The sequence below is a fragment of the Podarcis melisellensis genome, assembly GCF_964234715.1.
Source record: "Podarcis melisellensis genome assembly, chromosome: 10".
Lineage (NCBI taxonomy): Eukaryota > Metazoa > Chordata > Lepidosauria > Squamata > Lacertidae > Podarcis > Podarcis melisellensis.
In genome coordinates, this window is record NC_138542.1 from 69757289 (window position 1) to 69785069 (window position 27781).

At 44.5% G+C, this 27781-nt stretch overlaps 1 protein-coding gene across 1 annotated transcript in view; it reads left to right on the top strand.

Moving 5' to 3' along the window:
• Positions 1 to 27781, top strand: part of EXOC4 (exocyst complex component 4) — a 352759-nt gene that overhangs the window by 278023 nt on the left and 46955 nt on the right. The window contains exons 12-14 of the mRNA XM_081926878.1: positions 15026 to 15162; positions 20059 to 20214; positions 21480 to 21658. Of these exons, the coding sequence (XP_081783004.1) occupies positions 15026 to 15162; positions 20059 to 20214; positions 21480 to 21658 (472 nt within the window). The remainder of the gene's footprint in view (positions 1 to 15025; positions 15163 to 20058; positions 20215 to 21479; positions 21659 to 27781) is intronic.

A 27781-nucleotide genomic window follows, 5' to 3' on the forward strand; every position in this document is an offset into this window, starting at 1 on the left:
TGATGGATTATTTTAATTAGCCCAACGGCATGGACAAGCTTGCCTTCACAAGGCAAATATTGTGCTCATAAATCTTCATTTTTACCCCTTCGACCATATCTGTGTAGCTGCTCTCATCCCCTTGTCCACATCCAGGAGCCATTTTGCTGGGAACTGCTTAGATTTGATTAAAGGTGTTTCTTGGTTCAGACCAAGGCTGAAATTCTGAGAATGAATGAGCTGCCTTAACCACATTGGAACGGATGCCCACCTAAGTCATTATCCTGCCTCAACCAGTGTTTGGTATTGGGTTCCAAAGGGAAATATTAGTAATCTGTATCCATCAGCTCTGGATTTCAAAACTCTGAGGTTTAACCTTTCACCAGCAGGTATTGATATTTCTGCCCTCAATTTCTTGATCTGAACCCTATAGCCACAACGTCCTGCCATCGGTTCTAATGACCAGTGGTGCATCCAGTTGTAGGAGTATCCTGCTGGTTAGTGAAAGCAATAATTAATCAGTGCTGTGCTTTGTTGTTGGTAGTTGTGAATTTGGATCTCATCTGAAGTTCTTAGAGGGTGATAGGAAATACAGAACAGATGTCTTCCATGGTAGACTGGGAACCAGTTAGAGGAAGGTACCCACAAATCAGGAGTCCCACACCACCACCCTCGGTCTTTCTTCATTTGTTCTGTTTCCCAGTGTGGTGTAGTGGTTAAGAGCGGTGGACTCGTAATCTGGTGAACCGGGTTCGCTTCCCCGCTCCTCCACATGCAGCTGCTGGGTGACCTTGGGCTAGTCACACTTCTTTGAAGTCTCTCAGCCCCACTCACCTCACAGAGTGTTTGTTGTGGGGGAGGAAGGGAAAAGAGAATGTTAGCCGCTTTGAGACTCCTTTGGGTAGTGATAAAGCGGGATATCAAATCTAAACTCTTCTTCCTTCCTTTGATGCTTGATTGTATATCTCTGCATTGTTCAAAAACCAGAACTCTTGCCAGTCACATAAAATGCTCATAACATAAAACAGCATATATAAATGCAGAGAGATACATTTGTTTGGAAAATTGCCTGAGATAAATAAGAAATTGTACATGAAATCAAGGAAGAGGCTGGACAGCGGCACCAACCCCAGAGTAAACATTGGTTGCGTTACACATTCAGTCAATTACTCATCACTTGATGACTGTCAGCTGAATATGTGAAATGTCTTACTCTCAGCTGACAACTTGTGTTTGAGTTGGCATCAGGTGGTATCATAGTTCTCATGGCAGTGATTCATCTAATAGCTCATTTGCACAAAGAAACCATCACTTGATGCTGTGGTCAAGTTTCAAACATGCATAAGGGCCTTTCCATACACTGAACAGTGGGAACCCTGGGTTTCCCATTAAAGCCACAGTTTTCAGGCACCCTGCTATGGCTCCCTAATGAGGGGTTTTGCATGAAAAATGTTTGCCAGCACAAGTTTACATTGTTCACACTTTACATTTCCCCCCGGTTTTCCAAGTACTTTTCAGTGTGAAGCAGAAGGCCGGTAGAAGGACTTCTGTGAGTCTACAAGTTGCAAAGTATCTACTACTATGTAGCTTCAGGTTTCCAAGTTCCTCCTAGCTCATAAGGCACATAATTATACCTGGTTGTTTTGTGGACTTTGTTTTTCAAGTAATGTGAAATCCGACAGCAAATTCTTGCAGAGACAAAAGAAAGATTCATCACTTTTCAAACAAAGCTAGATAAGTTATCTTTTCAAGCACACACACACACACACACTCGGGCACAACTGAGAGGGAGGATTTTGCCAAGAAAAAACAAAGCTGAAATTGCACAAGCACTATGGTCCCAGTGTTCATTTTTAACATGTTGGTGCTAAATAGCATCTAAGGAATGTGAAGTCTGCCGATTAAAAAAACCTGCCTCTTATTTTCTGTGACAGAAAATAAATAACACTATTTGAGATTAAAAGATTGCACACATACATGACCACATGGTTGCACTCTTGAAGATTCAAAATTTGGTGGAATCTTTGAGATGCTTTGATGAGTGGGATATGAGCTCTTGATTTGTAAAGAGGCTTTAATGGATCCGTTCCAAGCATGCTGTTACTCACCTGAGACCCCACCACTGCCACCATGGCAGTCTATAGGCATAACGGATCAATCTGTTGGGTGGCCAGTTTTATTGGGAGGTCTAAGACTAAGATGCACACTTACTTTTCAAGGGATATGTGGAAAAATAGAGGGGGTGGCGGCTTTTGCCATTTCTAACCCTCCACTACAAATTGTGGAAGAAAATTCCATAGTTTAATTATGTAATATGTGAGGTATTTTCTGTTTCTCTGTCCTGAATATCCCAATATTTAGCTTCATTGAAAGTCCCTTAGGTCTAGTATAATTTAATGCACCTCTATCATTTCCCCTCTTCCTGTATAAACGGCAGGTGTTGCACCTGCCTTGATTAGTAATATAGACAATGCAGGCCAACTTAAAACTTTGCCCCAACCTATGGCAAACCTATAGTGCAGACAAGCCCTTAACCTCTAGCAAAAAAATGCCACTTTGGTTTTATTTCCCCCCATTTATTCATAGGGACATACCACTCACTTTAACTGTTGTTGCAAAAAAATTGAAACTAAGATTCTCAAATCCTGCATTTTTGCACTGAAGGCTATACAATATGCTCTGTAATGTAGAAAACGCCATGAAGCCTCCAGATCCCTTGACAGTAAATATGTAGTTAGTATACTTCATTGCCAGCTGTCCGACTCTGGTGACATTTCAGTGTTGACAGAATATCTGTCCAGTATAAATAATAATTTGACCTTAATAACTGATCATGAAAAAAGTCCAGAAAAGGTCAGCCAGATGGACTGAGATGCAGACGTTAAAGGCCTTGAACAGACGTAGGAGGTTCCTTCAAATATGTAATTTGGAATCTTTGAGACCTTCATGTGGTCAGAAGATGCTCTGTGACTATATTTGCTGTTGATTCTGACAGCTGCTAAAGCTGCCTGGGTTTTGACTTCCAGTCTGGTCTCCATGCCCCACACACTCCCCGCTGGGCACATGTCGGCCCATTGGCTCACTCACTCTTCAGAAACACCTGGCAGCTTCCAACAGTAGAAGAGGACTAAGAAATATGCTACACTTTCTCTGTGACTTTTTGTTCCTTGTGTGAATGATGACGCCAGTGGCATTGCAAGAAGTTGCAAGGGGCTTCTCCACCAAGGCTTCCAGCTACATGGAGACTCCTTTGTAGCTACTTAACCTGCATTGAAATTGGCTTACAGTGCAGTGGTGATGCAAGTCGGATTTTAGGTGGGGCTAAGGAAGATAATCTACCTTTAACATGGCCTAACAATGCTGCCATAGATGTCACTAAAAGGTAAAGGGACCCCTGACTGTTAGGTCCAGTCGTGGATGACTCTGGGGTTGCGGTGCTCATCTCGCTTTATTGGCCAGCATGACCAAGCCACTTCTGGTGAACCAGAGCAGCGCATGGAAACACCGTTTACCTTCCCTCCGGAGCGGTACCTGTTTATCTACTTGCACTTTGACGTGCTTTTGAACTGCTAGGTTGGCAGGAGCAGGGACCGAGCAACTGGAGCTCACCCTGTCGTGGGGATTCGAACCGCTGACCTTCTGATTGGCAAGCCCTAGGCTCTGTGGTTTAACCCACAGTGCCACCCGCGGCGCATGTTAATAACAATAACAATAATAATAATAATAATTTATTATTTATACCCCGCCCATCTGGCTGGGTTTCCCCAGCCACTCCTGGCGGCTTCCAACCAAATATTAAAAACAATACATCATCAAACATTAAAAGCTTCCCTAAACAGGGCCATCTTCAGTTTTCTTTTAAAAGTAAAATAGTTGCAATAGCCTTGACATCTGCTGGGAGGGCGTTCCACAGGGCAGGCGCCAATACCGAGAAGGCCCTCTGCCTGGTTCCCTGTAACCTCACTTCTCCCAGTGAGGAAACCACCAGAAGGCCCTCGGTGCTGGACCTCAGTGTCTGGGCTGGACAATGGGAGTGGAGACACTCCTTCAGGTATACAGGACTGAGGCCATTTAGGGCTTTAAAGGTCAGCACCAACACTTTGAATTGTACTCGGAAACATACTGGGAGCCAATGAAGATCTTTCAGGACCGGTGTTATATTGTCTTGGCAGCCACTCCCAGCCACCAGTCTGACCAGTCATGTTATGTTTTAAGTGGACAAAATGAAGATGGGCAAAATGAAGATGGATTGCCACTCTGTTCTTGAGCACCACCAGACTTCACACTAAGCATTTCTTTCGTGGTGCCAAAGTTGCTGTTGGATCTCTCCCCTTTATTGCCAAGGAGCACTTTAGAAAGATGACTAGCTTCTGAAGATGAATTACCTCCATTCCAAGTTAATTTCTGTTTCCCAGCAGGACCCCAGCTGAACCCCGCTGGGTTTGGAAATGCCACTGATTGGGTAATGGATGAGTGCTTTGCGGATGGCTGTGCCCGCGCTCGCCTGGTGCCAGCTTAGGCTTCCCCGGTGCCCTTCATTTCCCGCTTTGCAGCCAGCCTCGCTAGAGCTAAATGGATTTTTTCACAGGACAGTAACTTGACTGTCGTTAGCATGGGGGAAATAATGTATGAGAGCAAGACAGAATTGAAATGCTTACTCTGTGAAATCCACAACTGCCTGGGAGTTCTGTAGAACAAGATCGGCAGGAAGCCATCTGCACTGGTAGCAGACATAAATCAGGAAGGGAAAAGGCCAGTCTGTCTAGGGGCCTTCTTAGAATAGCTACACGGTTCCATAGGCACCGTTGGCTCAGACCAGTGCCCAAACTCAGGACATTTCGATATACTCTAAGGAGCATAGGAGTTGCCCCACTGGGTCTACCAAGGTCCATCTACATAGATACACATTCTGTTCCTGAAAGATTTCATGGGCTTTTGTTTCTGTTTTTTGTTTCTTGTTATGTGCCTCAGAGTCGGAACTGTAAGAGGTAAATATTTTAAATAAACAAATGTCAAGTCAGATGCCCTGGGAAACTTGGAAGCATGGTGGTAATCATCCTTTGCTTCATCCCTGGCATTCAGTGCCTTTGATCATTTTGAACTTTTGTGGCTACCGGCTTTGGAGAGGTTAGTTCTGAGCGAAAATCCTACCTCAACTTCCATAGTGAGTTTGGCCTCCGCAGTTCCGCACCACCCCATTTGCCAAGGGACACCTCCAAAATTTAAGTCAACTGTGCTGGCTGGGGCCAATGGGAGTTGTAGATCAAAACATCTGGATGGCAGCAGGTTGGTGAAACTGGTCTAATACTTGTTAAAAAGAAAGTAAGAAGCCATGGGGTAGGCTCAGTCAGTGGGATCATGGGTTCCAGCCCCATGTTGGGTGAAAGATTCCAGAATGGAAGGGGTTGGACTAGATGACCCTCATAATCCCTTCCAACTCTACAATTTTATGAATCTAAGTGAGTTCCACAAACTGAGTCATACTGTGTGAAGCAATTTTTCTGCTCTTCAGCCTACTGCCTGTCCATTACAGTCCTACGTTTAATATTTATTCTTTTCACATAAACCTGTATCATGTTTCTCCCTCAGTAATCTTCCTTTTTTAAAAAAAAATAGTACAATATTTGCAGCCAGTCTACAACCTGGAAGTTCAGAGAGCAGTAACAGTTTGCTGGGGGGGGGGGATACTGATATTATATAGAGAGAGAGGGGGGGGAGGGAGATGAGGCAGACACCTCTCTACTGTTTTCTGCTCTTGCTTGTTGAGCCAAACGTATCCAACCATGTAGATGCTGACATGGTTTAATCTATTTTACTGTTAATTTTAACTATTTATAAAGTGTGTTGATCATTTTTACCTTTTTTATTGATATCCTTGTCTTTCTTTTAAACGCCTTAGAGGTTTTATTACAACCAAGCGGTATATAAATTTTGTTAAATAAGCAAATAAAAAAATAGACTGCCTATGTGCATCCAATCTTGCAGCGTTATAGCTGGCAGTGACCCTCCAGGATCACCTAATTCCCAGGGTTCTGGTATGTGTTGCTCGTACCTTGATCTCAGTGGCCTGCAGACCACTCTTATGGCCACTGCAAACATTTTTGTAGTGTTTTTCCTGCAGATGAGCTTTTGCACTACCACACAAATTATAGGTAAAGGTAAAGGGACCCCTGATCATTAGGTCCAGTCACGGACGACTCTGTGGGTGCGGCGCTCATCTCGGTTTCTTGGCCAAGGGAGCCGGTGTGCAGCTTTCGTCTCATGTGGCCAGGATGACTAAGCCGCTTCTGGCGAACCAGAGCAGCGCACGGAAACGCTGTTTACCTTCCCGCCAGAGCGGTACCTATTTATCTACTTGCACTTTGATGTGCTTTGGAACTGCTAGGTAGGCAGGAGCAGGGATCAAACAATGGGAGCTCACCCCGTCGCGGGGATTCAAACTGCTGACCTTCTGATCTGCAAGTCCTAGGCTCTGTGGTTTAACCCACAGCGCCACCCGCATCCCTTAGTGTTTTTCCTACAAATGAGCTTTTGCACTACCACACACAAATTATAGAGGCTCACTAAATGTCACATCAGGAAAATAATCCCAGCACTACAACTGGGTAGTATTGTTTGAGTGCCAGATACTGGGGGTGGGGGAACCCAAAGCATTGGATTCCTTGAACCCAGGTGGCTGAACTCAGGCTGGGCATGTTAGCCAGATAGACTGATGCAGATGTTGTGAAGGCAATTTTGCCTCTGGTGCTACCTTTCCTAGCAGTGTTCACACCAGTGTTGAAATCCTGTCAATCTCTGTGAGTATCACAAAGTAGTATGGCCTTGGGCTCAAAGAGAGGGCTGGGGAAGGCTGCTTGTCTCTGCCTATAATGAAATGACCTTTGAGTGAATGACAAGTGTGAGGAAGATTGGAAGAGAAATTAAGTGTGCTCTGTACCAGAAGCCATCCCATTCTGCACCAGCAAGCAGGCCTTCCCGCCTGGATTCTGTGATCAGAGTGAATTGTGCATGTGCTGCCAATTCTGTATGTATTCAAACAGAGTGTAAACAATAATGATGACAAATTCTATGAAATTACAGTCTTTCCCTGTTCCTCTTTCTGTTATTATACGTGTACGGTAGATGGGTGGTACATTGGGCATTGGTTTAGAGTAAAGCAAGTCCACCCATGTTTTAAAAGTTCCTGTTTCTTTTCTTTATTGTAGCATCCTTGATACAAATTTCCAGTTCATTCTTATCAAAGGCTTTCTCCACATCCAGGAAAATAAAGGCTGGTAGTTGTTTGTTTATTACATAGTTCTGTTCAATCCACTGCCTTCTTGGCACTAGACTGTAATTTTCTATTCCTTATAAACATTGTTTGGTCCTGGTATATGCATATTGAAATAATATTGCTTAACCTGTTTGCCAATAGAGGGCTCCATATTTTTACATCTTGATTAAGGAGGGAAATCGGTCCATCTGACTGTGGAATCATCAAATCTTTTCCTGCTTTTGGAAGTACTTTTGCAATCACTTCTGACTATGATGTTGGCAAATTTCCCATTTGCAAAGGCTTATTTATCATTTTCCCGTAATGTAAGTGCTTTTCCCCCCGCAAAAGATTTTTAAAAACTCAGCCCATCTGGTCCTGATGCTTTGTTACGAAGTCAGCTATTATCTCATTAATTTCCTTTTCCGTTATTAGGACTCCCAACATTGTTATATCTCCATTAGTGACTTTGGGCACAGTGATTGTAGAAAATATTCTAGTATCTGTTTTCTTAACGGGTGTTTCCTGGTACTTGGTAAACTTGCCATGTTCACTTATATCTTGTGAAGTTTCAACTGTTTAGTTCTTATACTTAATTGATGGTGTTAGGCATGGCACTTGTACTCTTTTAAGTATGTTGATAATGGCGTTTATCAATTCCATTGATAAGCCTTTAAGTTTTGAAGGTTTATTCCCATACTGAAGCCAATTTTGTTTGATATTCTTAGTATATTTTTTGTTGTTTGTTGTTACAATGCTCTCAAGATGTTCAGTTGTTCTCCCCTTCCTGTTTCTGTTCATATTCTTTTCCTGGATTTTTAAAATAAATTCTTCTGATTGGCGGCACTTCAGAAGCCCCAAGCATACTGTTCCTGAAGTCTTACTGCTCAGCAGGATTTCAAAGCTGAGGGCAGGGCTCTTTGCAAATCCTTCAAAGGGGCTTGCAAAGAACTTTGTGTGCACTTTGAATTAATCCATTGATTTGGGGGACTTCAAAGCACCGTATCATGTGAAGCCCACCTGCCAAATTTGGCCCAGAAGGGATGGGGCAATAGGGACCTGATGTGCTGACCAAAGCCAGTTTTCTCCCTTCTCTAGTTCAAGGGGCCCCCATAGAGAAGGGTCTTTGGCTTTGGGGCAGCCTTTCAAAATGGCCGCAGTTTTCCTCAGAGCTGTCCTTCAGACTTCAAGCTCTTGTTTTAATTGAAGTTGCAGAAGCGTCTGATGTTTTTCTCTGCTTCAAAGCAAGGATTGCAAGCTCTGGAAGTCCTTTTCTGGGCCCAATATCTCTAGCCAAGAGATAACGAGAGGTAGTTATGGATAGATAAATCTAATAGATATTGATGAATCTATATGATACCAAAAAGCAGAATGGGTGCATAAGAAAGATTATGGACTGGCAGGCCCAGTCACACACTTAGAAACAACATATAAGGACGAAAAGGTAGAAAATGGAAGGCATGCAGAAAGCAAATCTTACAGGAAGGCCCAAGTAAGAAGATGAGTCCTGTCTCTCTCCTGGGAAATGTGGAAAAGAGTAAAGCATGTGTCAAAGAAGGGTTGTTGCCCCATGGTAGAACCTCTGCTTTGTATGCAAAAGGCTCTAGGTCAGGCATGGCCAAACTTGGCCCTCCAGATGTTTTAGGACTACAACTCCCAGCATCCCTAGCTAACAGGACCAGTGGTCAGGGATGATGGGAATTGTAGTCCCAAAACAGCTGGAGGGCCAAGTTTGGCCATGCCTGATTCTAGGTTCAATCCGTGGCATCTCCAGGCGGGACTGGGAGATCCCGGTCTCAAACGCTAAAGAGCTGCTGCCAGGCAGTATAGACAATACTGAACTAGATGGATCAATGGCCTGACTCAGTATAAGGCCATTTTCTGTGCTCCTATGTGTCAGGGTGTTCCAGTGGTCAGTAGCAGCTCAGGAAAATGCCCACAGACAGGGCAGCTATGGAAATGTTAGGCTTAAAATGGAGATCAGTGGCAGATGAGCAAAGAGGTGGCACAGATGGAGAAAGGAGGTAGGAAGAAGCAAAGTAACAGAGACATTTAAGGCCAATAGTAAATGCTATAGTGGATGTTGGATTTGAATTTAGGTCTCCCCAGTCCTGGTAGTGTAACCAAAATCTTAGTTTCCTTAGAGTTTGCGCAGTTGAATTTTGTGTTGCCTACGTTGAGGGAATAGTGTGAATTACGTTATGCAAGGAATGTTTGTGATGACACTAACGAGGATTTGAATCCCCTTTTGCTTGTCCTCCTAAGTGTGCACTGAAAGGACAGAAAAAATCCACCTTTCTGCCACTTTTCAACCACCGTCTCTGTGAATATATATCAGGGTGGCTCAACTAACCTTTAAGTGATGTTGAGTTTGCAACCTGGGTCTGTTTCCCAAAGCCTTCATTCTCCCCAGCATAACAGTTCCCCTGAATAGCTCTTATAAAACATAAGAGCCCTGCTAGATCAAGCCAGAGGCCCCTCTAGATTAATAATAATAATAATAATAATAATAATAATAATAATAATAATTATTATTATTATTATTTCTATACCACCCTTTACCCGAGGATCACAGGGCAGTTTTCAATATGAAAACACAAAAATACATAGCATAGTAACAAACAGAAACAGCCCTCTCTTGGTCTTTGCTCCCTAACATTCAAAGGTATATGGTCTCTGACCATGGAGTCTCCATTTGGCTGTTACTGTTAAGAGGCGTTGATAGAGCAACACTGTGTGCTAAGTTTTACAACTGCTTCTTTCTTATAGGGGAGCATCCCTCTCTCTCCCTTTAGCTGCAGCCTCATTTCTCTGTGCTACACCCTAAAGGCACAGGAGGAGCTGGAGCTAAGCCGATTTGTAGAGAATCTTGTCAGCCTAATTGATTACTGCGCGGTACACGCTGCTGACGACAGGTGAAATGGCGTGGAGTGGAACAAATCTGTATGTATCGCACATTCCCGCTGGGTCGGGCCAGGGCTCCTTCCTCTGACATGTTGATTTATATATTTGCAGCTCCCTTCCCTAATGAATAGTGCCCCATCACGGGTCACTGGAGCCCCCTGCTGTATAGACCCCATCAGTGCCACAGCGAGGGAATGAATCATGCTTCCCAAAGCCTTATGCTGTGAATTTATGCGCTTGAACACTTGCAGGAGGCTAGCCAAGGAAAAGTAATTAAAAACCCCAGATATACACAGGACACTGACACAAACACACCCCGCCAAATGTCCCAGCAGGAAAATTACACATACACGTATACAGGGTGCTGGGTTCTGCGAAATTTTCATCTCTAGTTGGCTTGAATTTTAAGATCCACCATCATGGTAAAGTATAATATCAGCGAGGCTGAAATACTTTGATCTGGCCTACACAGATTTGTTGTGTGATGGACACCAGAAGTCTGCATACAGGATGAAAGATCAGAAGTTTCCTATCTTCCGTGGGCCAGTCAATCCCTGTTTCTCTTGTCTGGGCAGATGTTATCCAGGAAATCATTTCAAAGCATGATACATGCGCTCCAGACAAACAATATTTTCAATATTGCAACGTTCTTTATTTTTATTTTTCCTGTGTGTGGTCCTCCTAATTTTAAAACCACAACAACCCATACCTTCCTCCTGTGAAGTCCCAAGCAATTTGGAACTCAAATACTTAAAAGAGCACCACCCTTGGTAGCAACCATCTCGGGCCCTACAATTGGCAGAGGAGGCCCTTGTTGGTGGTACCACAGCTGGGTGCTGCCTGGTTGGCACTGACTCATTGACAGGGCCTTCTTGGTGGGGGTTCTCCATTGGTAGAATGCCCTCCCTGGTGAGGTGTGCTCTTCCTCATTAAGGAGCACATAAGGTAAGATCCTGCTGGATCAGGTCAATAGCCAGTGTAGTCCAGCATCCTGTTCTCACAGTAGCCAACCAGATGCCTGCGGGAAACCAGCAAGCAGGATTTGACCACAGCATACATAGATGCATGCATGCGTACACCATTGTATTCGCATGCCGCCTTTCCATAGTGAAAACCATGCTCAAGGCAGCTTAAAGGTAAAGGGACCCCGACCATTAGGTCCAGTCGTGACTGACACTGGGGTTGCGGCGCTCATCTCGCTTTATTGGCCGAGGGAGCCGGCGTACAGCTTCCGGGTCATGTGGCCAGCATGACTAAGTCGCTTCTGGCAAACCAGAGCAGCGTACGGAAATGCCGCTTACCTTCCCGTCAGAGTGGTACCTATTTATCTACTTGCACTTTGATGTGCTTTTGAACTGCTAGGTTGGCAGGAGCAGGGACCGAGCAACGGGAGCTCACCCCGTTGCGGGGATTCGAACCGCCGACCTTCTGATCGGCAAATCCTAGGCTCTGTGGTTTAACCCACAGCACCACCCGCGTCCCTCAAGGCAGCTTACAACATGAAAAAAATACGTATAATAAAAATAGTCATAAGCAGTAAATAAAACACATCAGAAGGTACACAACCAAATTAACAGTTTCCACATTAAATCTTAATAAGATCTAAAAGATACAAAAAGTATTGATGGCAGCAACAACCTCCTTTTAGGCTAGAATGCCTTCTTTGGTTGGCAGCAGCTCTCCAAGCATGGGTTCAGGCAGAGGAGGGTCTTTCCCATAACCTGCTTCCGGATTCTTCTAAACAGATACTTCCAGGGTTGAACCCTCGTCTTACAAAGTAGATGCTCAGCCACTGATTGGTAGTCACACTCAAAACATCAGTTTTATCTGCAGTAGAGATCTGACCATTGGTGTGCTCAAATCCATGACAGTTGCCAACTGAAGGGCTTCTGAAATCAAGGAAGCTTGAAATTTGGTTAGTTTTATGTCAGGGAACTGACATCGGAGCCAGAGGTGGAGGCAAGGCTCCCAAGCGATGCCGGAGAAGGGCCCAGCAGGGAGAGAGGGAGCTCATCGGCTGGGGAAGGAAATCAGCGTAACACCAGGGAGAAAGGGGGGCAGATGGGGGAATCGGCGAGGGGGCTCCAGGACTGTTCGACGGAGACCAGTGGGGAGAGCACAGGTCCTCCGCTACCCACACCCACCCTGCGCAGAAGACTTCCGCGCAGGGAAAGTAGGCGTAGACTTGGCATCAAAGAACTTCTTTGCTGGAAGAAGTTCAAGAAACGCCCATGGACGGATCCTGCTAGCGACTGAACAGCCACGAAGTGAAGGGCTGTCCAGCCAGGAAAGGTTTAACTAGGCTACCTAGCCAGGAGTGGCGGCAACTTACGCACGAGCAACCCCATATAACCATTACATTTTACCTTCACTGTGAGTCCAAAAAACCAACGGCAGGTGCTCAGGTGCATGCAACCCAAGACTTTTGTTTTCGGACGCATCATCTCTCGCTCTTATTGTAGCATCTGGTGACTTTCATTGGGGCAATTGTTACAATTCAGTGGTACCTCGGGTTAAGAACTTAATTCTTTCTGGAGGTCCATTCTTAACCTGAAACTGTTCTTAACCTGAAGCACCACTTTAGCTAATGGGGCCTCCTGCTGCTGCCGCTCCACCGGAGCCTGATTTCTGTTCTCATCCTGAAGCAGAGTTCTTAACCCGAGGTACTATTTCTGGGTTAGCGGAGTCTGTAACCTGAAGCGTATGTAACTCGAGGTAACACTGTACTAGATATTCCTCCAGGGACAATTGAACATGACACACAAACATAAAGTTGGATAAAGAGAAGATGAAACGTTTTGAAGGACAGTAGAAGGTCTATGAGTCAATGCCCAAAAGGACCTGTTGAAACCCAGGAGTGGGATCTGTTAGTGCTTCTGGCTGGTGGCTGCCATGCACAGATTGTAATTCAGTTCAAGGCTCAGTTCCATCATATATATATTTAGTGTTCTGGCTGGCCAGCTGCTTGACCAGCCCTACCTCCTTCAGCCCCAGGCAGCCTCTGAAAAGCAGGAGCTTCCTCAAGCTCCAGGTGGACTGAGGCAATGACCAAGGGGACACCTTCAGCTCAGAAAGTCATGAGTTGTACAGGGCAGCTGTGGAATATCAGTCGATGTGCAGAGCTGAAGTGTTTTTCACCACCCTATATTCCCAGCCAAGGACACTCTCTGCAAAGTGCCTTTGACGACTGTCAAACTTCCCTCGGAATAACGTGCCGCACATGCAAAGGGCCGGGTTGCAGCGCTGAGCGAGGGGGAGGCTTCCTTATTCTTTTTAGCAGCTTGGAGAGCAGAATCAATTCCTGTCACTCACCGGTAAATCTGCAGGAACAGGATTATGGATCTGGGTCCTTCTTGCAGTACTTTAATCTTAAAATCGATGCTGAGAAGGAAGCCAGGCTTGGGGGAGGGTAGCGAAGAGGCTTCAGCTTTGACTCTGATGAGGTTTTGCAACTTCAAATGCAAAAAGTGTCCAACTCTCTTGCAAGGGAGGCGGGGAGAGAATGCCTCACCTGTCGCAGTCAATGGAATCTGCAACACGGAGGACTTTAATTCAATATGTAAACCAAAGCAGGGCTTGGGATATGCTTCAGCCTCTTGCTTTTAAGTGCACGGCTCAGAAAATAATCTTGCTATTCTGTGAAGCGAAATATTATTTTGCAGCGTGTTAAATTGGTTAGTAATTTTTAAGGTGCCACAAGACTCTTGTTTTTGCTGCAAGAAGCTAACACAATTGCCCCTCTGGAAGCTAGTTTTACCTTTGGCTTTCTTTCCTGCACCCATCAGTAGGGCTTACACGAAAGAGAAGTGTGCACATACCCAGACAGCGTACAAAATGCTGTAATAGCAAACCAGCTCCATTGAGATGACTTGTGGGGATCTTGGCTTGAGCCAGTGGCTCTTCAGGGCCAACACAAATTAAGAAAGGGATGTGGAGGTTCTCATAGAAACCAACTAAAAAAAAAAATTGCTTACCTGGAAAAGATATAGAGTAAAGCAAAATGATTGGTGGCTGGAGCACTTTGCCAACAAAGAAAGGGTGGTGTGTTTTGGGGAATGGGTTAGTTTAGGAAAGAAAGAGAAACCTTTTTTTGCAGTGACCAACCAGATGCCTATGGGAAACCTGCAAGCAGGACCTTAGCACAAGAGTGCTTGCCCTACTTGTGATTCCCAAAAACTGGTATTCAGAAACATACTGCATCCAACAGTAGAAGTTGTACACAGCCATGATGATTAGTAGCCATATCCTTACCCTCCATAAATTTGCTCTGAAGGAGAGGATTGGCAGCCATCACCACCGTAGATTCCGGCGTATTAGGTGACTGGATGTATTAGATGACCCCCCCCAATTGGCAGCTGCAATTTGGGGGTTCGTCTTATAAGCCCAGTCGCTTAATATGCTGGGCAGCTCTGCGCCGGGAGAAAGCCGCAGTGGGCGGGCTCCGCGCCGGGCGACTCTCTCCCGGCGTGGAGTGGAGCCCACCGCTGCCCATACCCGGCGTATAAGACGACCCCCGACTTTTTAAACCTCTTTTCCGCAGTTAAAAAGTCGTCTTATGCGCCAGAATCTACGGTACATCTTGTGAGAGTGAATTGGTTAATTCAACTATATTCTGCATGAAGACGTACTAAGTACCCAAAGTTGAAAACAAGAATCTTACGCCATTGTATTGAATTGTTGCATTTAATTAAGACTAACTATGGTGTTCTTGGTTTGCTTGCCAAATAAACTTAGAAAGGCTTGAAAAAATGTTTTTCTTGGCAGCAGCCCACCATGGCAAGCCTTTAAAAAACCATCTTCCTTCCTTCCTTCCTTCCTTCCTTCCTTCCTTCCTTCCTTCCTTCCTTCCTTCCTTCCTTCCTTTCTTTCTTTCTTTCTTTCTTTCGGCAGAGCACAGTGATTGTGGAAAAGACCGTCCAGGACCTCATGAATTTGATGCACGACCTGAGCGCCTACTCTGACCAGTTCCTCAACATGGTGTGTGTCAAACTCCAGGAATACAAGGACACCTGCACTGTGGCCTACAGGTACGGCTTGCTTGAGGGCCAGGTAGCACCCTTCAGGGCCTTCCCTTCAAGGACGTACTGAAGCATTTGGAGGTTTTCTTCTTTAGGAGGAAAAGGCAAATAAGGGAATAAGTTTAGATCTATTTTACCTATAAGTGTATTTCTACACTGCCAACTCATTCAAAAAGATTTCGTGGCAGTGTGCAATAAAACCATTAGGACGTCCTAAAATTGTAAAATACAGACTACCGCTGTATTGTAATTTGTTTTGACTGCTTTTAATACTGAATTTTAAATTGCTGTAGCGTGCCCTGGGACCTGTTGGTGATGGATGGGTTTAATGGTGGCGGTAGGAGGAGCAATGCTCCATCCATGCAATGCATAATTAAGGCATACCTTTGTAGTAAATAATGCACAAGAGAAGACAGTAGGTAAATGACTTAAAGCAGGGATACAGCTACAAGGATAAAGGTGAGACAATAACTAGCCTATTTGCACATACATAGTTAATACCCCCAGTCCCACTAATACAAAACTTACCTGTCCTCCTGCTTTAAGTTGTTTACCTACAAGTGAAGTTACAAGTGAACTCTTTATTTATTGCATTTGCAGTGACACAATTAGGTCAGCCCTCATTTCAGTGTCCAATCCCTGATTACAGGAAGAGGAGGACATAAAAAAATCACAGAAAATACACTACTTGATCTACCAACTCATGCTAGGTACAAATAGAAGTCATTATACCCTTTATGTGATTGGAAGAGCATAATGGGGGCACAAGATGTTCTCCTAACTCATTGTGAGAGAGGGAGAGAATGTGTATAAGAAACTGCATGGTGCTAGTTATTTATCTAGCCCTGCATATCTTTAGCGTTTCCCATCCCAGTTACCCAGAACCCTTTAACTGGAGGTGCCAAGTCTTGTTCTCCCCCACTTCTGATTCATAGCCCATCCTCCTGCCATTTAAAGCTGCCTCGTGCTGAATTGGACCACGGGTCCATTTATCCTAGTGTGGCTCTCCCAAGAGCTTGGCCAGGGATTATTCTCAGCTGTCCCAGCCTTCCTGGTCGTATGAAGAACTCAAACTCACACCTCCAGTCCTGCCAAAGGTTTTAGTGCATTTATCAGATTGGTAAAGGTAAAGGGTAAAGGGACCCCTGACCATTAGGTACAGTCGTGACCGACTCTGGGGTTGCGGTGCTCATCTCGTTCTATAGGCCGAGGGAGCCGGCGTTTGTACACAGACAGCTTCCAGGTCATGTGGCCAGCATGACTAAGCCACTTCTGGCGAACCAGAGCAGCACATGGAAACGCAGTTTACCTTCCCGCCGGAGTGGTACCTATTTATCTAGCACTTTTACGTGCTTTCGAACTGCTAGGTTGGCAGGAGCTGGGACTGAGCAACAGGAGCTCACCCCGTCATGGGGATTCGAACCGCCGACCTTCTGATCGGCAAGCCCTAGGCTCAGGTTTAACCCACAGCGCCACCCGTGTCCCATCAGATTAGTACATAAGGCATATTGCAGGTTAAAGGATTCAGCAGGCGCATGAGAGGTTAAATGCACTTCTAAGTTTAAGCTAAGGTGTTGATCCTACACTTCCCTTTTGAAGTGTGACCTGGGCACAGCTATTTGCATGGAAAGCAGTTGGAGTCCCATGGTTGGAGAACACTCCTTGTGGTTTGGCTCATGAAGTTTGTTTATGCTGGCATCTCCGTGTCTTTGGTGCCCCCTGTCCTAATGGCCATGTTACCCGAGGGCGATGTGCTACATGTCCATGCAGAGTATTAACTAGGGGATGTGGAGGTTAGCCCTAGGATGCCAGGAGCTGTCAGAAGTGGCAGAGAAAACACAAGGACCATTTAAGGGGTTGGGTGGGACAAACAGAGACACCACAGACTTGAGGAGGTGGCATTCATTGAAGAACAGAGCTGTTATCTTAAAACTGATACCAGAATCCACCCACCACCACTATCTCAAAGCAGCGAGCTATGCAATTTTTCCTGTTCTGGTAATAGGGTTAATCATCACCACCAGCACGACAATCTAATAATTGGTTTTTGGCTCATTGGGCCACAGACAGAGCCATCTGTGTTGCTGTGTTGTATCTGGCTCCCAGGAGGGGGCTAGGAAAGGGGTGTAACAGACAAACAGGTGACAGGGCATTGCAGAGAAAGGCCCGATTCCCTTCACGGCTCAGTGTGTTGAGTGCACAAGACATCTGCTTGAGATAGCATAGCAGCTCCAGAACCTGCACTGCTTCCAAAATTCAAATGGCTGCTAATAACCCCTGGAAATAAAATAGCAGAGTGGCTCAGGGCTTTGATTAGGGAACATCTGGAGGCCGCTGGGGCTAATTGAGACTCAGGTATTTAGTGACAGAAGCACCCCAGGAGTCAACGACAGATTTCACTTTCAGATTCAACATGTCTGAATATGAGAAATTCATGTCATCCACAAATAGAGCCAGGTCTCTGGCCCCAAACACATAACATGCACCAAAGCATGGAGTTGCAAGGAGGAGACCCTAGCTAAGTGGTACAATGTCTGCTGTGTGTCCAAACAGTCCCTGGTTCAGTTCCTTTTATCTCCACCTAAAGCAGGAAGCAAGGGACGCGGGTGGCGCTGTGGGTTAAACCACAGAGCCTAGGACTTGCCGATCAGAAGGTCGGCAGTTTGAATCCCCGTGATGGAGTGAGCTCCCGTTTCTCGGTCCCTGCTCCTGCTAACCAGCAGTTTGAAAGCACATCAAAGTGCAAGTAGATAAATAGGTACCGCTCTGGTGGGAAGGAAAACGGCGTTTCTGTGCGCTGCTCTAGTTCGCCAGAAGCGGCTTAGTCCTGCTGGCCACATGACCCGGAAGCTGTACGCCGGCTCCCTTGGTCAGTAAAGCGAGATGAGCGCCGCAACCCCAGAGTCGGTCACGACTGGACCTAATGGTCAGGGGTCCCTTTACCTTTACCTTTACATTACGTCACCCAACTGGAATCCTTGAGGAGACCAAACCACAACCTTCCATCATGCAGTGATCATTTGCCCACCCCATCAATCCACACAATCCAGACCAAGGTTTGCCACATCTAATCCCATAAACAGAGCAGCTTGCTCCAGGTGGCACAGGCAAGGAATGACAAAACTGGGGTGGAGTTCTGAATTAAATATGGCATCCCCACTGCTGTGACAAATCACTATTTTATTGTCTTCCATCCTACGTGACATGGTGACTTTCCAGGGCTCTCCTTTTCATTACTCCCTTCTTGAATTATTTGATAAAAGTTTGAAAACACAGAGAGAGTATTGCAACGGCTTATGTCTAGGAGGCACATAGGATAAAATGAACCTGAGACTATAATTCTGAGATGCAGGATTGAGAAGAAAACAGTTGTATTTGTTAGACTGTGAAATAAACGCCCCAGAGTAGTAGCAGCCTCATTGCTGTTGTCATTTCAGACTTGAGTGGTCAAAGCATACTGGTTAACGTAGTCTAGCAAATAGGCCCTCGATGAGAAGGAAATGGGGGAAATGACCAAATTCCTCTCTTCCTTCAAAAATAACTATGTTTTTCTGATATTTTTAACAGAATACTAGGCAGAACCATTGGATTTTCTACAGTCTGAGCTGGAGGGCTATTTGTTGTTCAAGACAGCTTTTACTTTTATCTGCTTTTCAATTTTGCATTGATTTTTGATGCAGCTCAGGGGTTGATAGTTTAGGAAATGGGAAGGCACATTGTTCCAGAGAGTAGTGAAGTCTGAAATGGAGATTTAAGCTCTGGGATCCTGCAGCATTTGAAAACTCAGACTGCGTCATTTTGCTTTTGGCAGATTGAATTTAGAAACTAAGAAGTATCTCGCACTGAACCAACCTGTTGATTAAAACCCTTTACAACCTTTTGAGTTGCAAAGAATTCTTCATCAACACTGCTGATTTTCAGTTATGCAGAGATCAGAGTTGATTATAACATATATTAAGTAAAACAGGAACATCGCCACCTGACCCCGTCCCACTCACCTTTCCCCCTTCCACCTCTTTCGCCCCTTTTCTTCCTAATGTAACACTAATGTCTCAACAAATGAAACTGATCTGTAAAAATGTAACTTGGAAAAAAAGAGAAAGAGATTGCTCATACTTTTGTAAATCAAGAAAATCTTTAATAATAATAAAAAAGAGCAGAATCCGAGACCAGGGAGAAGAGTCGGTGGAGGAAGATTGGAAGAAATTTAAAGACTATTTACAGAAACATTGTAAAATTAATGAATGTTAGAATGATGTTGGAATGGATTTATGTGATTTTAGCAGAAATGTTACAAAGATTTAGGAAAAACGGACTGTTAATTGGTGAAAGGAGGGAAAGTAAAGCTATATTAATATCAAGATAAATTACAGGACAAAAATTTGAAAAGAGGGAAAGGATTTGCTGAAATGGATAATCGATCTAGAATACAAAAAAGGGAGGTGTGAGGAGGTCAGGGAAATAAGCTAATGGAAGATATGTTATGGGAAGATTTGCTGTATTTTTCTTTGTTTTTTTCTTTTTTGCTTAATGGATTTTAATTCTCTGCTTTTTCTCTTTTATTTTTCTTTTTTTCTCTTTTGTATTTTATCCTTTTTTTCTTTACCTATTGGGATGTGCTGTATTGGGGTTTTTTTGTTTAAAATGATGTTTTTTTCTTTTTCTTTTTGTACCTCTTAAAACTTTAATAAATATCTTTAAAAAAAATTAATAATAAAAAAGAGTTGATTAAAATTGTCTGTTTGGTATGGTATAAGGACACACTTTATTCCACAGCCTGGACACCCATCAAATTTGAGTGATGGTTTGTTTGTTTGTTTGTTTGTTTGTTTAATAATGTGAGCTGGAATATCAAATAACCAGGAAATACACCTCACCTCTTCCTTACATCACCATTTTATGTAGGAGCATTGTTCAGTCTGATGAAAAGCTGGTCATCAGTGCGTCTTGGGCAAAAGATGATGATATCACCAGACTCCTGAAGTCTCTTCCAAACTGGATCAACATGGCCCAGCCCAAGCAATTGCGACCAAAGAGGGAGGAAGAGGAGGACTTCATAAGGTAAATTATTCCTAAAATGATCCTAAATGATAGTGGCAACAACAGGTAGCCTTGCCGTGAATGGGTTGTCTTATCTTTCGGGGCACACATGCGTAGCCCTCAAATTCCTTTGAATGTGCAGGATGAATTTCTTCAGGGTTGCCTGTTGCCAGGAAATAGATCTGAACTGTGGAGGGTTCCCTTTGGGCATTGTAAGTTACTTAATAATGTGTGTTCCTTTAGTGGATGACTCAGTGTTTGACCGCCTGACCCCGTGATCAATTTTACTAGCCCTCTCTGTCCAGCCGCCCAGCCCTTCCCTCTGGGACATCCGAAAAAGCCTGTTCATGAGCTACTAAGTTGTTTTAGAAATCCCTCGTGATGAATGAGAGGCTTGTTATTACAACTTACCGGAATCCATTAGGAAAATTATGTTAAGGAATTCTTCACCCTTCCTTGTAGTCTGGAGCCAGCCTGGTCGAGCTTTGAAATGGGTCAAACTCCTTCACATGATTTAGAAGAAAGCATGGATTGTTTCATTGTTGTGCCACTTATTCTGTTCTAATTTTTGCAACTCAAAATGATATAACATGCAAAAAGAAATATAATGCAAAAAAAGGGCTATCTCCATCTTGACAGTACATACACGTTAACTTGCTGCAGGTATAAATTTTGTAATGAAGTTGTGTCTCCTCCTCTTCTTCTTCTTCTTCTTCTTCTTCTTCAAAACAGCACATTTATTCAAAAGTTACACTACAGCTTTGTCCACTGCCATAATACTACAAAACTATCACTCCAATCTTGTTTTGACCTACTGTTTTTTTATTCTTGTTTTCAGTGTCTGGCCATGAGCTGCTTCTAGTGGGATCAAATAATTTAAAATACATTAAACTTCAGTAAAAATGAGTTGGATCTAGACTTAGTTGTGCTTTAGTCCTGTTGAAATCAGCGAGGCAAGTGAATCACGACTAGCATGGATTTCAGTGAGGCTAGCATTCCGTGTATCCTGGTGTCTGATCTTTTCTTACTCTCTACAGATCTAGCCTCAAAACTCCATTGTAACGTCGCTGGTTGCACTGATAAATAATACATTCAGGTTATCCCAGTTTCAGGAATCAAGAGCACCTGACAGGCTGATGTGGGAGCAGCATGGGCTCAGATGGACGTGTAAAATCCCACACCAGGAAAAGCCCCCCAGACAAATCTGATTGAGAAAGTCCTTTTCTTTACACTATTGTTGAGTTCTGTATTAATTTTATACATGCCTTGTGTTTTTCTTGTTCTAGAACCGCCTTTGGCAAAGAATCCGAAGTGCTCATTGGGAACCTGGGTGATAAACTGATTCCCACACAAGAGATTCTCTCTGACGTCAGCGACCTGAAGGCCTTGGCCAATATGCACGAAAGTTTGGAATGGCTCTCCAGCCGTATGAAGGCAGCTTTTTCCAACCTTCCAGTGGCACAAAGTGAGTTATCTCTAGACAAATAAATCCCTCTTCTCCCAGGCCTTTGACTAATTCATGGGTAGGCAAACTAAGGCCCCGGGGCCTGATCCAGCCTTCTAAATCCAGCCTGTGGACGGTCCGGGAATCAGCATGTTTTTCCATGAGTAGAATGTGTCCTTTTATTTAAAATACATCTCTGGGTTATTTGTGGGGCATAGGAATTTGTTCATTCCCCCCCCCAAAAAAATATATAGTCCAGCCCCCCACAAGGTCTGACAGACAGTATACTGGCCCCCTGCTGAAAATGTTTGCTGACCCCTGGACTAATTAAACAATTGATGTCCTTTTAAACTGTGGGAGGTGTTGTTTTTGTTTGTTACTATAGGGAAGGGTTGTAGCTCAGTGCATCTGCCTTGCAGAAGGTCCTGGCATCAGTCCCCAGTATCCCCAGGTAGGGCTGGGAATGAGAGCTGCTGCCAGTCAGTGTGGACAATACTGAGCTAAATGGACCCAATGGTGCAACGGAGCACAAAGCAGCTTCCTATGTTCCCAACACCTTGAGCTCCTCAGCTCCAGTCTCCCTGGCTTGGTCAGGATTTTGAGTTAAGACATTCTTCTTAGGAACCTTGTATTTACGGGACCGCCTCTCCTGGTCTGCTCCGCAGAGGACCTTAAGGTCCATGAATAACCATGGTTTAGAGGTCCTGGGCCCTAAGGAAGTCAGACTATCCTCCATCAGGGCCAGGGCCTTTTCAGTGATGGCTCCGACCTGGTGGAATGCTCTGTCCCATGATTTAACCTCCTTTTCCAGGCCTGTAAGACAGAGCTATTCTGCCTGGCCTTTAATTTGAATTCAGCCTGATCTTTTATTTCCCTTCTCATTCCTCCCCCTACCCTTTTATGAAGATTACCCGCTCTGGGATCCCACAGCTAATTCTCCCCTGGTCTCCTTGCTGGCCCAAGTAGGACTAATTCAGCCAACTAGCCCTGGTGACTATCTAATGTTTATTGGATGGACTTCCCCCAAATTGATTTTTGAACTTTGAATTTTATTGTTATTCATGCTTTTATACTGTATTTTATGCTGCTTCTATGTTGTATTACAGTTAAGTGTTTTAAATTTGTTGTTAGCTGCCCTGAGCTCGGTTTTCTGAACTGGGAAGGGCGGGGTATAAATAAAAAATTATTTATTTATTCTTCTTTTTTTACAGTATTTGTACAATATACAAACTGGGCTGAGTGACTTTATAGTTAATCTGTCAAAGGCCTCCCCTTCCTACAGATAAAAATTCAATAACCTTTTTTTCTGTGTCTCTGCCACAATTATCACTCATTTAAAACCAGCCCAGCTAATGGAGTGTTTTATCACACCCCACAGTCTCTCCCTCGTTCATTATTTAGTGTTTGCTAAGCTGATGGCACTTCCACAGCTCTCCCCTTATCTGTGCTTCTTCAGAATTGGATTTTTGTATTTTCCAAACCAGTCAGATATGACACAGTCATTTTTGTCTTCTCCGGGTTTGTTTTTCCTCTTCCTCTTCTTTCTCTTCCCCCGCCCGCAAAGAATGCAAACTTTACTCTTAGCAATAACTGTTTGGATGCCAAGGTTGTAGCATGTAGCTAAACTCACCGAAGTGCTCAAGCAAATTCTTTTTCATTCATTGGTTTCAATTCTGCATTCACCACTTCCTGAGAACTCGGGTCTGGTGGTGATATTTGAAAACAAAAACTATGTCAAAGAGCTGAAGTGTATTGAGTTTATGGCGGAGAAGCCTCTGCTACCGACTGGCTGAGCAGGAGTGATGTTCTTCGAATGTTCAGTTGCTCAGGAAGCAAAGCAGCTTGCAGGCCAACAACTGTGAGGAAATGGTAAGCTGTCATTTTTGCTGGGAATAGAACTTCTCACAGATTCAGGCTAGAGACTTAGAAGAGGTCCCAAGGAGCAGTGAAGCTAAGGGACAGGGAGATAAGAGACCAGGAGGCTGAAGGCAGAGGGGAGAATAAGTGGACATTCCACAAGCAAATGAGGATGAGTACTGAATGAGTAGAAATTGAATGTGCAACAATCTAACCTCCACGTAAGCTTTGTGCATGCAAATCAGAGCGGATGCTCAATAAATCTAGGCTAAATGCAAGCAGCTTTTAAGCATTTCCCTCTTTGTTTCATGAGTGTGTCATGTTATCGGCACACTTTGGAATTCTGTGCTAATACAGCATTCAGAATTCTGTCCTTGTGAACGGCATCTGTATACTGTGGGGATCTCTTCTCTCCTGGACTATCCTTTGGCCTTCATCTAGACTGTATTTTGGTGTGGCACCTTACTGTGCAAACACAAAGAGTGTGAGCTGAGCACAGTGTTCCCCAGATTTCCCCGACCTGGCCACAGTGATCCATGCGACGGTCACCTCCAGGCTTGACTACTGTAATTCGCTCTACGCGGGGCTGCCCTTGAAGCTGTCCCAGAAACTCCAGCGGGTGCAGAGTGCTGCAGCGAGGCTCCTCGCGGGGTCTCTGCCATGGGAGCATATTCACCCAGTGCTTTTCCAGCTGCACTGGCTCCCGGTGGAGTACAGGGTCAGATTTAAGGTGCTGCTTTTGACCTTTAAAGCCCTTCACGGCTTAGGACCCTTGTACCTTCAGGACCGCCTCTCCCGGTATGCCCCACAGAGAGCCTCAAGGTCCATAAATACACCCTAGTGGTCCCGGGCCCTAAGGAAGTTAGATTAGCTTCAACCAGAGCCAGGGCCTTTTCTACACTGGCTCCGGCCTGGTGGAACGCTCTGTCTCATGAGACCAGGGCCCTGCAGGATCTGATTTCTTTCCGCAGGGCCTGTAAGACAGAGTTGTTCCACCTGGCCTTTGGCTTGGAGCCAATTTGATTCCCTCCCTCCCTCTCTTTCTTTTTTCCTTTCCTTTCTCCTGCGATGAGGCTACATTTTAATATTTTAATGTTTCAGTATTTTAATGTTGTATTTTAATTTTGTTTTTAAGTTATTATTGCTTGTAAGCCACTCTGAGCCCGGCCTTGGCTGGGGAGGGCGGGGTATAAATAAAAATTATTATTATTGTTATTATTAGTCACTGAGGCAGGCTTTTTCAGAATTAAAACTGGCAGCATGGTGGAAAGATATTAGAAAGGCAGGCGGTGATAGAAATTGCCATATGTTTCTGTAAGAGATGCTCTTCTGCAGTGCTCTTCCTCCAGATCTGTAGCCCTAAAATGCAGAGATGCAGCAGGCAACCTCGGAGGCTCAACACCAGAGACACACAGACACACCACATGCCATACAGAGACACAACTCATCATCTTTAAAGGAGAATCAGATTTTGACTCTTTATCTCACAGACCTCTTGCATCTCTTCTTTTGGGGCCTGGGACACTAGTTTTAAAATTATCCTTTAGTAAATTTGAGCAGCCAGTTAATGCAGAGAATTGCACAAGAACAGAATTGCCTTTTCTCCCCAGAGAAACCATCAGGAGCAGGGTTGGGACAGTTGCTTCGCATGGCATGTTGATATGCATAATCCTGTGTATACCCAAAGATTTATTTGTGCCCAGCATAATCGCTCATTAGGAGTGTTGTCTCTGTCTCCTGTCCCTATTTAGGGAGGATTACAGGTTGCTTCAGGTTAATAAACCTTGAATATTTCCTGGTATTTAACATTGGCTGGCTGGCTACCTGAAAGCTTACCTTTTCTAGAATTCCTGTTTTTGAGCGCAGGTTCGTTTTCTGAAGATCTGGGAAAGAAGGGCTTGTGCGAAAGTTCAGGCTGTGTGCGGAGAATAAGTCCCTACAAGAAACATGATGAGTTGGCTGTAGTGACCCTTTCCCTTTGCTCACACAGCCATTTTTCCAGTGGGCAGCTAGGCAGCAGCTACTTAGCACCTGTCCTCAACTGCTCCTTTACCATGGTGTGCTTCCATGCTAGAGAATCCAAAGTGCAACCCTAAAACGCTTCAAGATTCTATCTTGTACCTTCACATTGTGTTCAGGGCCATAAGCAGTCTGGAGAGCCAGAGACAGGCAAGTGGGCAGGGACACAAGGCTGACTGCTGTCTGATCAAAACCTAAGCCAGCATCAGGAGCTTCTGTTGCTGCTGGAACTAGAGGGAGCCACTGTGGAGTCAGGAGGACATCTTAGGCCCAGAAACGCTTCGTGCAGCAGAGCATAGACCCATAAGTTCCCAATTCTGTCTCCAGACTCCTGACATTTCTAAAGAAGGGGCAGTGTGTGGCATTAACATGCTTTGTGTGTGCATGCAGAATATGTTTATGTTTGTTTAAGTCTCCTAGAATATGTTTATGTTTGTTTAAGTCTCCGTTCATTATGATTTTCCTACCTTCTGGGATTTCTAAGCCCATTATGTGAATGTTGAGGCAGTGATATCAAGATTTAAACCAGCACAGCTAAATTCACCAAGAGTGGTGGTGGTGATTAATTCATGATTTGGGCTGTGTTAGGAATGTTCGTGGACACTGATCCTCAATTCTCTTTTTTATATTTTCTGATATCAGATTTTATATTGCAAACCACCAACAAGAATCTGCAAAGCCAGGTGCCCTACTTTGGTTAAATGTTCTTCCACTGTATTATTTTGTTTTTAAGAGATTTAATAGTACAGTCCTTTCCACCCAAACTCAGCCCTACATCAGCTAAAGGGGGAGTTGGTTCTTCAGCTGGTGGATTCGTCTTTTAACCAAGAAACCATCTTCCTTCCCATCCTTGTGCAATCAAGGCCCTGATTATGTTGATTGCCTCTGCATTAATAAGCACTGATCATCTTGTGAGTGTGTTATCTGAAAGAGGAGCACACCCAGAGCTGTTAGCTTTTTAAGAGTTTGCTTTGAGTCCTACTTTTACCTCATCTGGCTGAATTAATATTCTCTTTTGTAGCAGAGGCTCCTTATCAGTAGATAATTGTCAGGGGTGCTTCTCAGCCAAAAGAATGCACACGGCAGATAGTTAAGTATTTATTGTCCAAGATAACACTTAACAATTGCTTCTACAGCTCTGGAAATCTACGCACACCAGTCTAACAACTAGGCTGCTATTCCCAGGTCAGCACTGTATGGAACAGTTGCTGTAACAGGGGACCACTCCCCCTACACCAGTTAATGTACCTCCCCCCAATGGTCTGCATGCATGCAGCCGGAGACTGTGCCTGCGTGGAAACTTCTTCTGCTCATCCTTTTTCAGTCCCCTCCTGGTTCTGTGAGTCAGTGGAAAGGAGAGGGTGGGGAAGCCCTTCACTTCCATCCTCCAACTCTGAATCTTCCCCTGCCTGAATCTTGCCTCCTGGCTGATACAGCCCCCACAAACCCTCTCTGAGTCAGACTCCATCCCCCCTGCCCCTGGTGCACACTCGCCAATAGCCTGCCAGTCCCTGACAAGAAAGTATAAGGAGAGATGTTGCTTTTGGATGTTGATGTTGTTTAGTCGTGTCCTACTCTTCATGACCCCATCGATCAGAGCACGTGTGCTTTTGGATAGCACTTGCTTTTATGCACTGCATGAGTCTCCCTCCAGAACAGGGATCCGTAAGAATATTGGGAGATCCCTGCTGGACCATAACAAAGGTCCATCTAGTTCAGAGTTTTGTTTCCCACCTGGTTGGGTAGCCAATCAGGTGTTTCAGGGAAGCCAGTGAAATAAAAAATTTAAGGTCTTATATATGTATATAAAAGATAAATATTCATAACTGCATATATAAATCACATATCTGAAACCCCCCTGAAACCATTTTGTCCCTCACAAATTGACCTCAAATATTTCTCTGCAAGGTCGAAGGAAAATGGAGAAGCCTCCCCATTGTCTTTTCGTTCACAAATCCTGTCTTAAGGGTATGTCTGTGTATGAATAGGGTGAGCCTGTAACCTGGCTCAAGAACTAAGTATTTGTCATTAGAAAAGACTGGCCAGGCTCCCCTGGGTATCCAATCAAGTGACCATTAACAGGTAATCTGCCAGACAGGAGATAAACAATGCACTCAGATTTCTGTTGTAGACTGCCCTTTCTGTGATGTAGGTATGATGTATCTGGGGGGTGGAGGGTGGTCTTGAGCTACACCCTTCTGTGATGTATGTATGATGTTTCTGGGGGTGGTCATAGACTCCAGGGTGCGCAATTTAGAATGTCTATAT